The sequence below is a fragment of the Pleurodeles waltl genome, chromosome 1_1 (genome assembly GCF_031143425.1).
Source record: "Pleurodeles waltl isolate 20211129_DDA chromosome 1_1, aPleWal1.hap1.20221129, whole genome shotgun sequence".
NCBI lineage: Eukaryota > Metazoa > Chordata > Amphibia > Caudata > Salamandridae > Pleurodeles > Pleurodeles waltl.
Window position 1 is genome coordinate 216,870,892 of NC_090436.1, and position 12,505 is coordinate 216,883,396.

Here is a 12,505-nt window from a genome sequence, read left to right on the forward strand (position 1 = left end):
GGTGGCATTTCTCATCGCCATTACTTCCCTGAGAAGAGTAAGCGAGATTCAGGCGTTTACTATACAGGAACCTTTTATACAACTACACAAAAATAAAGTCGTCCTAAGGACCAATCCTAAATTTTTGCCAAAGGTTATTTCACCGTTCCATCTAAATCAAACAGTGGAACTTCCGGTGTTCTTTCCACAGCCAGATACCGTAGCTGAAAGGGCACTACATACATTAGATGTCAAAAGAGCATTAATGTATTACATTGACAGAACAAAGAACATCAGAAAGACTAAACAACTCTTTATTGCATTTCAAAAACCTCATGCAGGAAACCCAATTTCAAAACAAGGTATAGCCAGATGGATAGTTAAATGCATCCAAATCTGCTACCTTAAAGCTAAACGACAGCTGCCCATTACACCAAGGGCACACTCAACCAGAAAGAAAGGTGCTACCATGGCCTTTCTAGGAAACATCCCAATGCAAGAAATATGTAAGGCAGCCACATGGTCTACGCCTCACACATTCACCAAGCACTACTGTGTAGACGTGTTATCCGCACAACAAGCCACAGTAGGTCAAGCCGTATTAAGGACATTATTTCAGACTACTTCCACTCCTACAGGCTGATCCACCGCTTTTGGGGAAATAACTGCTTACTAGTCTATTGCAGAACATGCGTATCTACAGCGACAGATGCCATCGAACTGAAAATGTCACTTACCCAGTGTACATCTGTTCGTGGCATCAGTCGCAGTAGATTCGCATGTGCCCACCCGCCTCCCCGGGAGCCTGTAGCAGTTTGGAAGTTACCTTCAATTATTTATATATGTATCATCTCAACCTTAAATAAGTGCATACTTAGTCACTCCATTGCATGGGCACTATTACTACAATTCAACTCCTACCTCACCCTCTGCGGGGAAAAACAATCGAGGATGGAGTCGACGCCCATGCGCAATGGAGACAAAAGGAGGAGTCACTCGGTCCCGTGACTCGAAAGACTTCTTCGAAGAAAAACAACTTGTAACACTCCGGCCCAACACCAGATGGCGAGCTATTGCAGAACATGCGAATCTACTGCGACTGATGCCACGAACAGATGTACACTGGGTAAGTGACATTTTCATTTCTTTATTTGCGAACCACAGTATATAGAATTCAGGTAAGTACATAAATTGTAAGGTACATCACACAGGTAAATATGGAACTTTGAATAATAACAGTAATGTACACAGTTTTGGCAAAAATGGCAATAAGCTATTTTGAAAGTGGACACAGTGCAAAAATCAACAATTCCTCAAGAAGGTAAGTAATAGTTTCTCAGGTAAGTAAAGCACTTACAAGTTCAGTGTCCTGGGCATAGGTAGCCCACTGTTGGGGTTTCAAGTTAACCCCAAACACCCAGCACCAGTAACACAGGGCGGTCAGGTGCAGAGGACAAAGGAGGGCCCAAATAACATAGGTGCCTATGGCGAACAGGGATGCTCCGGTTCCATTCTGCCAGTAGGTAAGTACCTGCGTCCTCTGGGAGCAGACCAGGGGAGTTTTGTATAGCATGGAGGGGTCCCAAACAGGCACACAAAATACACCCTCAGCGGCACAGGGGCGGCCGTGTGCAGTGTGTGAACAAGGCATCTGGTTTTGTATTGAAATCAGTGGAGGGACCCGGTGGGGGGGGAGGGGAAATCTCTCTGGCGATCTAGGCAGGGCACAGGGGAGGCTTCACGGGCCAACCACAGACTGGGCTAGGATGAGGGCCGCCTGCTGGTCACTCCTGCACCGGTGGTTTGTTCCTCTTGGTCCTGGGGGCTGCGGGTGCAGTGCTTTGTCCAGGCATCTGGTTCCTTTGTTACCGGACAGTCGCAGTCAGGGGGAGCCTCTGGATCCTCTCTGCAGGTGTCGCTGTGGGGGTGCAGGGAGGTCAACGTCGTTGGAGTCGCCTGGGGGTCCTATCTGTGGTGTTGGTTTCTCCGGACTCGGGCCGGGGGCGTCGGGTGCAGTGTGTGAAGACTCATGCTTCTGGAGTGAGGCTGAAGTCTTCTTAAAAGATGGTTTCTTGGTTGTAGATATGGACAGAGCCGCTGTCCTCTGGAGCGTCTTGGTCCTTTAAGTGCAGGTCAGTCCTCAGAGGTCGCTGGTCCCGGTGGATGCGTCACTGCAGGTCTGTAGAAAGGCCGGTAGGGCTTGGGCCAAGTCAGTTGTTATCTCAGTCATCTCTGCTGGGCTTTCAGGTCAGTAACCCTTCTTTCTTCAGGTTGCAGGAATCTGATTTCCTGGGTTCAGGGTTGCACTAAAATACTCAATTTAGGGGTGTGTATATGTCTGGGGGGCAGTAGCCAATGGCTACTGTCCTAGAGGGTGGCTACACCCTCTTTGTGCCTCCTCCCTGTGGGGAGGAGGGCACATCCCTAATCCTATTGGGGGGAATTCCTCCAAAACAAGATGAAGGCTTTCCTAAGGCAGGGGTCACCTCAGCTCAGGACACTTTAGGGGCTGTCCTGACTGGAGGGTGACTCCTCCTTGTTTTTCTCATTATCTCCTCCAGACTTGCCACCAAAAGTGGGGGCTGTGTCCGGAGGGACGGGTATCTCCACTAGCTGGAGTGCCCTGGGGCCCTGTAACACCAGGCTTGGGCCTTTGAGGCTCACCGCCAGGTGTTACAGTTCCTGCAGGGGGAGGTGAGAAGCACCTCCACCCAGTGCAGGCTTCGTTCCTGGCCACAGAGGGACACAGGCACTCACCCCATGTGGCCAGAAGCCCGTCTGGATGTGGCAGGCTGGCAGAAACTGGTCAGTCCAACACTAGTAGTTGGACTGGTATACAGGGGACATCTCTAAGATGCCCTCTGTGTGCATTTCTCAATAAATCTTACACTGGCATCAGTGTGGATGTATTGTGCTGAGAAGTTTGATACCAAACTTCCCAGTATTCAGTGTAGCCATTATGGAACTGTGGAGTTCGTGTTTGACAAACTCCCAGACCATATACTCTTTATGGCTACCCTGCACTTACAATGTATAAGGTTTTGCTTAGACACTGCAGGGGCCTAGTGCTCATGCAACAATGCCCTCACCTGTGGTATAGTGCACCCTGCCTTAGGGGTGTAAGGCCTGCTAGTGGGGTGACTTAACTATGCCACAGGCAGTGGGTTGTGGGCAGAACAGTGAGGGGAGAGCCATGTCGACTTAGCCATTTTCTCCCCACCAGCACACACAAGCTGTGAGGCAGTGTGCATGTGCTGAGTGAGGGGTCCCCAGGGTGGCATAATACATGCTTCAGCCCTTAGAAACCTTCCCTGGCGACAGGGCCCTTGGTACCAGGGGTACTATTTACAAGAGACTTATCTGTGTGCCAAGGCTGTGCCAATTGTGGAGACAAAGGTACATTTCAGGGAAAGAACATCAGCACACTTTCAATCATAACTAGCATCAACAAAAGGCAAACAGTTTTGTGGTAACCGTGCCATGAGAGGCATTTTCCTTCAATAGCAAAAATATATTTTGTTACTTTATTTCTAGAACCAAAAGGATCTTTGTTGCAGGTAAGTACAGTTGTAAGCTTTTATCAGCATATGTATCAAATGTACTTTGTTTAGGTTTTGAAGATAAAGTAGATTACAAGTAACACTTTCATTTGAAAAGTAGACACAATGCAATTTCTTATAGGATGAAAAGTTAGCACTGTCAACAGGTGAGTACTCGACTTACAATCCTAGTCACATAGACCCCAAAAGTGCACCACCAGCAACACAGGGCCGGCTGGATGCAGAGATCAAGTTTGGCGTTTGGTTTTCAATGGAATCGTATGAGGACTCGAGGTGCTTGGTAGAAAACAGATTGCAGGTAAGTACCGGCGGTTTCAGGACACAGGGCCTGAGGGTTTAGGTCAGCACCTGGGGAGCCACAGGTCAGAACTAAATACACACCCTTAACAGCACAGGGGCAGCCAGGATCAGGGTGCAAACAGAGCTGGGCGCTTAATGCTTTTCAATGGTGGGGGTGGGGTGGGGGGGTCAAGGGGGGGGGAGGAGACCCCTTGTGGTCCAGGAGGTCGGTTCCGGAAAACCAAATGTTGAATTAGGAAAGGCTCCTGCTGGACGTTGCTGGACTTTGTTTAATTCCCCAAGGCGTGGGGGCTGGGGTTTCAGGGGTTCTCCCTGGGTGTTGGGCATTTTCTTCGTATCCGGTCGCGGTCCTCTGAATTTTGGGTGAAAACGTCATGTTGGTAGGAGGAGGGGTCATCTCGACTCGAGGTCAGAATTGCCTGGGGACCTTCTTAAGACTTGTGGCCCACCTGGACTCGGGCTGGGGGCGTCTGGTGCAGAGTGAGCAGGGCTCGTGGATCCAGGGCAGTTCTGTAGTACTTCATAGAGATTTCTTCTGGACAGGGCCGCTGTCCTCTGGGGTTGTAGACCGTCTGCTGGGCAGGCAGTCCTCTGGGGGTTTGGAGAGGTCAGTGGCCCTGCAGGATTTAGGGAGTGGTTTGTTATTCAGGTATATTAGCCCGCAGTATGTTTCTTGTCCTTACTTCATATCTATTTGTCTGGTCAATACATTTTTTTTATGGTGTGATTGTTGGTATTGGTTGTTTTTTATTCACTTTAGTGTTTTGTTTCCCAGACTGTATATTTTTCTATTTCCATATCATTACTACATATTACACTGTATATTTATATAATTGTATTTTGAAATAAAATGTTAATACCTATATTAGGTAATGCTTTTGAGATAGATGTTTGTTGGCTGTTTGTTTCCTCTTTCCTGCTTTATTTTTCTATGGCTACTGCTTTTCTATTTTTGTGAACCTTCTTTTTTTTTTGTCCTTTTTCGTTTTTCTCTCTTTTCTAGTTTTCATGTCTTGCTTTTCCTCTGTATCATATCTTTGTATCATTAGGATTCCTCATGTTAGGAACCTTTTTCTGAAGTAGGAGTTATTTTGGTATTAGTTGCAGGATTTGCCGCCTTTTTGTAGCAGGCGTCTTGAAGCTGCAGACAGGCAGGTAGGGCTGGGGCCAAGTCAGTTGTCATCTGGAGTCTTCACTGCTGGGGGTTGACTTTGCAGTCCTTCTCCTTTCCTCTTTCTTGAGGTCGCCAGGAATCTGGTGAGTGCCCCTTAATACTAGATGTAGGGGCGTTATAGGGGTCAGGGCAGTAGCTAACGGCTACTGTCCCTGAGGGTCACTACACCCTTCGTGTGCTCACTCCCGTCGGGGAGGGGGCACATTCCTATCCCTATTGGTCCTTGTCCTCCGAACCAAGATGGAGGATTTTGCAAGGAGGCGTAATTTTAGCTCTTGACTCCTTAGGGTTGGTCCTAGCTGCACTGGGCACTCCTTGTTTTACCTAATTTTTCCGTCAAACATGCTGCCAAAAGTGGAGCCTGGTCCAGGGAGGCGGGCATCTCCACTTTAGGAAAGTAACCTATTTTAGCATGGTTACCCCCACTTTTTGCCTGTTGTCAGTATGTTTTGACTGTGTTCACTGGGATCCTGCTAACCAGGACCCCAGTGACTGTCCCCTAACCCTTTAAATTTGGTTGTTCTTCACTTTATAAACCCCACGAAGTACAGAAAAATGGAGCTGAAGTTCCTAGGGGCACCTCTACTCATGCAGGGGTGCCCTCACAAACACGTACTTGCACGATGCCTTCAGGGCTAGGAGGGCCTGCAATAGGAGTGACTTACAGTGACTTGGTGCAGAGACCTGTAGTGAACGGCTGCTTGTACCTTTTAATGCAGGCTCCAGTGGCAGCCCTGCAGACATATTTTTCATGGGCCATCATGGGTGGCATAATACATTCTACAGCCCATGGGTAACTCCTGGTGCCCCAATGCCCTGGATACCTAGGTACCATATACTAGAGACTTACATGGGGTCACCAGTATTCCAATTGTGGGGTGTACAAAGTCAGGAACAATCACATTTTGAGGGTGAGAGCAGTCACTGGGGTCCTGGTTAGCAGTCAAAACACACTGATAAGCAAAAAGTGGGGGTAACCATACCAAAAAGAGGTTACTTTCCTACATTAGGGACCCTCTTTGGACACAGGGCCTTTGGTACCACTGGTACCTTTTACTAGGGACTTATCTGTGTGCCAAGGATGTGGCAATTGGGGAAACAATGGTACAGTTTTAGGGAAAGAACACAGATGCTGGGGTCTGGTTAGCACATTTAGTCAAGTTAGCATCAGATAGCAGCAAAAAGTAGGGGGACTACTGCAAACAAGGAACCAGTTTCCTACATTCTCCTCCATACAGATTATATCTAGTCTCAATAGCTGCCCATCTTCAAAACAGGCAACACCTCTCACTCTTCAAAATACTGAATATTAAAGCCTTCCTGGAAGGTCTCTAGGGATTCTTGTACTGGTCATCCTCATGGAATCTTAACATTGTCCTCACACAATTCATGGTCCCTCCATTTGGGTTCCTTCACACTTGCCCCCTTCAATTCCTCTTTTGGAAGGTGGCATTTCTAGTTTCTATCACCTTACTCTGGTGTGTCGGTGAGCTTAGAGACAGGGTTGTCCTACACATTGGCCTCAAATTACTCCCTAAAGTAGTGTCTCATTTCCATCTCTATCAATCTGTCAGCATAGCTCTCTTTTTTTCCACAACCAGATTGTTGCTGAACAGGCTCTTCATACGTTATATATCCTGCAAGCACATCGCAAAGGAAAGGCTATATCCAAATCAGGCATTGCCACATGGATAGTTAAGTGCATTCAGAGTTGTTATGCTAAAGCAAAAAGAACTTTGCCTGGCAAAAGATTCTACTCACTCCTCCTAGAGCACACTATGCTAAAGAAAAGAACCTCTGTGGCCTTTCTCTGGAACATTCTAATAGCTGACATTTACAAGGCAGCTACCTGGTCTGCACTTCACACTTCCACTACACACTGCTGTGTGGAGGTTCTACCATGCCAATGCTAATGCTTGTCAGGCAGTTCTCCATTCACTTTTCCAAACCACTGCAACACACACAGGCTAGCCACACACATTTGGGGAGCACTGTTTTACAGTCTGTGCACAGCATGTTTATCTGCAGCCACACATGCCTCAATGGAAACTGTTATGTACCCTCTAAGCATCTGTTTGTGGCATGTAGTGCTGTAGATTCACTTGCACCTACCTTCCACTCCACATTCTTGTGGCCGTTGCAGCAACTCTTAATGTCTTTTTCTCTCTTCCATGGACATCTGTTTAGTTATTACTTCTTTTCAAATTCCATCCTCACTGGCCATGTGGGAAAACAATCTAACAATGGAGGTCACTGTACCTCGTGACTTGAAAGGCTTCTCCAAAGAAAAACAACTTGCACACAACCGGGCTGAACGCTATATGGTAGAAGTATGCACAGCATGCAAATCAACAACTTTGCCTGACATGAAGAGATGCTTACAGTGTAAGTAACATTTTCCTTTCATTTTGCAGGTTGTCTTCTAGAGTCACGTGAACCTCCACTGTTCCTGGTGAAGGAGCAAAGTTAATCTTTAATTATAAAAAGTAAATAAAAATAAAGCAGCACATAAGTTTCACTTGTTTGGGACTATTGTTTAAAGCAGGAAATGGGCTGTCGGCTCATCCTCCACCCACCTAGAGAGAGTAACAGGTTTTAAAGAGGTGGTCATGAGCAGAATTATCTGTAGGCTTTTATTTCCTCGCTGGACAAAGGTGACCTATATGATTGACAGCGTAAAGCATTTGTATAATTCATAGTAAATTTAAATGGACTCCATCACTCACTGAGTACATGGAGAACAAATCATACTTCATACAGCCTCCACAAATGGTAGATGTCAGTTTTGCTGACAGTTGAGACCATGAACTAAGGGATTTTGTAAATACTCATTCTGTAGGATTACCGGTAAGAGGGAACCTTGAGGTGAATTTACTATTGGCTGTCCTTGCTGACAGTAACTGCATAGCCTAGGATAAAGTATCCAGTAGCCAATATTTTTAAAATGGTGGCATCTTTTGGTTGCCACTTGTTGTCTCATTAGAAACCCAGCTCTGATTTTGGACAGAAAAGTGAGAAAATAAAGTACCTGCTCTTTATTTTCATGGTTCTGAAGTTCACTGGCAGAATGCACAAGGCTAGCAAAAAATAGGATGGTTATGATTTTCCACGACATTTGTAGTTCTTGCGACCCAGAATTAATGTAATGCAGATCCTCTTTTATGTATATTCTAGTTGCCATGGCGTTTTGCATTGTACGGTGAATATTTCTGTTCTCTTTTTTAGGTGGCTTGTTAAGTTCCAAAGCAAAGCGGGCAAAATGTTCAACACACAAGCAGAGAGTTATTATCATGCTGTATAACAAAATTTGTGATGTTGTTATCAGCTTGTCGGAATTGTTAGAGATCCAGCTTCTGACAGACACCACTATATTGCAGGTATGATGGTTTGTTAAAAAAATAAGTTGATAGATATTGTGGCTTGATTTTAAAATAGTGATGATAGATTATTATTGCTCATATTAATCCCTGGATCGTCTTGTCACTGTGGTGTGGCTAATAAGGAAAGCACATCAATAAATGGAAAATATGCCTACATAGGTAGCAAGAACATTACAACTTAAGGGCAGTCATTGATACCTCCCAGAAATGTTATACGTATCCAGGTTTTAGGAAAATATTCCCTTTATTGACACTTGCTATAGCAGCTTTTCCTCTACTATCCGGAATTTCTCAGTATCTGTTAGTTTCCGTCATGTGTAATCTGGACAGTGTTTTCCTCCTCTCTTTCATATGAAGCAGTCTGACAGTGTGCATGAAGTTCTAGTTTGCACTATACACAGAGAGTGACAATAGCAAGTATCCTACCCTCCTGCACTGCCAAATCTCTCTCAGTAACCCACTTAGGTGGATTGACATTGTGCAATGGAAAGGAACAGGCAGAATCTGGGACCATGTCAAGTGTTCCTCAAGTTCTTTCTCAGAGAAGGCCAATATTTTTCGAGTTGCACCGCTTCTAGAGATCCCTATCTATCCTAGGCATGTGGTATAAACTAGAGGCATAAAGTAGCAGAATACCCTGAGATTGAATGTTGTGTAGGGACCATCCACTCTGAGTACTGTAATTCCTTGCAAGTATCTAACTGGCTGGTAAAACACAATTTCTTAATTTATATGCTGCAAAATACGTAAATGTATAACAAACAGTAACTGTCTAATGCTGTGACAAGTCTTCGGTATGGCTTTGTGAAGCAGTGCTGCCCACACATAAATTTTGTTTGTGCAGCCCTTTGTGTTTTCCTAGTAAAGTAGATATCCTCTCAAGTATACTGGAAACCACTCCTCATTTCTAAAAAAGCTGGGTTCTCATTTTGCGGGGGCCCCCCAATGTGCAGTCTTTGTTTAGAAGTTAGCTAAAGTCCACATACTTGAGACTATGTATTGTGTGAAAGTGGATTCAACGTTCTCCAGTATTGGGGTATCTTTCATAGATTCACATGCTTGAATCATTCCCCGTCGTCGAAGTGGGAGTCCCACGGTACATAGAAAGCAATAAATAGATAATAAACCCTTTTCTATTTTTTTTTTTTTCATTGTAGTCCATAGGAAAAAACACATTCATTTTTGTAACTATCAGTTTCATTAGAAAAAGCCCAAACTTCAGCCAATCAGGCGAGACCACCCCTTTAGAATCCTCAGCACAGAGGCTCAGTCTCTCAGATTTTCTACCGCACGTCGTGTGTAAGGGAGTCTCCCTGAGCTCTGCTCAGTTTACTTTCTCTTCAAGAGATATTCTTCAACTTTCACTCTTGTTCTTACTATAGTACTTATTCAATCATGTCTACAGCAAGAAAAGGTTTGTTTAGACCTTGTGGGACCTGTGGAAAGTTAAGGCTTCATTGTGAGGATCCTCACAAGGAATGCATATACTGTCTCCATCCAGAGCATAAGGTCAAAGACTGTAAAATCTGCAGGACTTTTCCCAACAAGACTCTTAGAGACAGAGAAGCCAGGCTCTTACTTTGGCTTCAGAAAAGAAAAGCCAGAGAAGCTTTTTCTGAGGAGGAGGACAGCGACACATCAGTGGCCTCAAAGAAGAGGAAAAGGTCTGTGGAGAGCTTCTCCCCCAAGAGCAGTAAGTCAGCCAAGAAGCTGCATGCATTTAAGGACAAACCTGCGGAACACGCCTCAACATCCAGGGAACTTGGTGGTAAGGTTCGTTCAGAGCCATCTACACCTGCTTCCTCCTCAAAGAAGCTCAAAAGATCTTCGAGTTCCCTGCCACCGTCGACGTCCAGGATATCCACACCGTCGACGAGCGCATCGTCGACAGCAGGTCTTCCTTCATCGACGACAACAGCGACGGCCACGTTTACAGCTCCGTCGTCGCTGATGATTGTTACCTCGTCTCCACTGTCATCTACGACTATAACGTCGGTGAGCTTAAAATACGGTCCATCACCTGCTCACACCTTGAAGATTGCAAAGAAACCGTCAACGGGTAAGAAGATGAAATCTCTATCGTCGACGCACTCATTGACGGGTAAATTCCGCGGCTCTTCGTCGATGATCCCACCGACGGAAGCAGCGACGGCGCGGCAGTCCATTTTGCCCTCAGAGACAACTACTCCATCGACAGCACCTCCGTCGACGGCAGCCCCGTCAATGGAAACTTCATTGACATTGGCACAGTCGACGGCAACTTCGTCGACGCTCGCATCACCGATAACGGCTCCACTGCCGACGCCTACACCGTCGACGGCTCAACTCCCTGATCCTATACCCAAGCATTTTGGAGCATCTCCTTACCTACCTCAGAGAATTCTACCAATAAAAAGCAAGTCTTCTCTCCTACTTCCATCCCATACATCACCTAGTAAAGTCACACCAGTACCTCTGCAACATCTCTTTGCGGACGAGGAGGAAGAGGATGATGTATATTCGGATGATGTTTTTTTCCCGGTGGCACGTAGCCCCTCAGAACTACGGATTAAATGTCAGGAGGAGGATGAAGAAGAAAGTGACAAGCTTTATTTAGATCAGCAGAGGCAGAGCCACCTGCAACCTCAAGAGCAACAGGAGCAGACGGTTCAGATGCCTGTCTCTTTGATAGCTAACCTACAGCAAATGATGCAGGACTATTATTCTAGATTTCCTCCACCTGGCTCCTCTACCCCGGTGCAACCTCCGCATACGCCAATATCCACCCCTGTTCGACCATCTGAATCTACGGAACCTTTCACGGGTCCTTCATCTGGACAGGATGTTGATCCACCTTCCTCTGAGGATGAGCAGGAAGAAGGTGAAATTCAGGACATTGACTCAATCATTCCAGAATGGGATGAATATCAAATTCAAACACCATCTCCTTCTACGCCTCCACCAGTCGACTCTCCACCGCAGGATATTGGTGGTTTTCATAGTGTGATGGAAAGAGCTGCAAAAAGATTTCAATTGCCAATAACATCAAAGCAGTCAGACTGTTTTCTATATGACTTCAAGGAGGAGACTAGGAAGTCAGTAAGAGCTATACCCATTGTTGACTTCATTTGGGAAAAGGGCCTTAAGGTCATGCAGACTCCATCCTCTATACCAGCAGTATTACAGAGACTTGAGAAGAAATATAAAGCACCGGACAATTCTCCAGCATGTTTGGTTAGTCACCCTAAACCAGACTCAGTCATATCTCAGGCAGTTCAGAGAAGGTCCAGAAATCCATCTTCATCTTTGACTGCCCCCCCCAGATAAAGAGGGACGACGGTTGGATTTGATTGGGAAAAAGTTCTCAACGATGGCGGCCACTACAGTTAGAGCACCAAATTCCCTAGCAATCCTAGGAAGGTACGACCGCCAGATGTGGTCCGATATGTCGCAGTTTATAGATCTATTACCTGAAGATAGTAGAGCAGAAGCGCGCAAGATTTTACAGGAGGGTGAGAAGATCTCGGCTGAGATAATAGACTGCGCCATAGACGTCTCGTCTACAGGTTTCCGCCAGCTAGCAGGAGCAGCCGTACTCAGGCGTCAAGGGTGGCTGAAAGCTACATCGTTCAGACCAGAGGTACAATTAAAGATACTAGACATGCCATATGATGGTGAACTCTTGTTCGGCAAGCATGTAGATGATGCTTTGCAATCCATTAAAACAGACACCGAGACAGCCAGATCTCTGGCAGCATTGCAATACAAGAGACAGCCCTTTCGGGGAGCGAGAGGGATATAGGGGCGGGGCACATCAATACCGTCAATACTCTTCGTACCAGGGACAGTTTCGTTCCACCTTTGGCCAGCAACAACCACATACCTTTCGACAGCAGTCATCCTCACATTTCAGACAGCAAGCGAGAGGAAAGTCGTCTTACAAAGCCAAAGACGCAGCAAGAAAGCACTGACCTTCATCAGATGCCTGCATCCAACCCCTATACCAACACTCTAATAGGGGGCAGAATTTCCAAGTTCCTCCATCAGTGGACCAAATTACTTCAGACAAATGGATGCTCGATATTGTCAACCGAGGACATAAACTAGAATTCATTCAGCCTCCCCCTCATGTA

At 46.0% G+C, this 12,505-nt stretch overlaps 1 protein-coding gene across 17 annotated transcripts in view; it reads left to right on the top strand.

Annotated features, from left to right (window-relative positions):
- The window catches only part of NIPBL (NIPBL cohesin loading factor), a 1,341,000-nt gene that overhangs the window by 648,737 nt on the left and 679,758 nt on the right, over positions 1-12,505 (top strand). For all 17 annotated transcript variants that reach the window (XM_069221119.1, XM_069221174.1, XM_069221201.1 and 14 more), the window contains one exon: positions 8,239-8,390. In XM_069221119.1, coding sequence (XP_069077220.1) covers positions 8,239-8,390 — 152 coding nt within the window. The remainder of the gene's footprint in view (positions 1-8,238; positions 8,391-12,505) is intronic.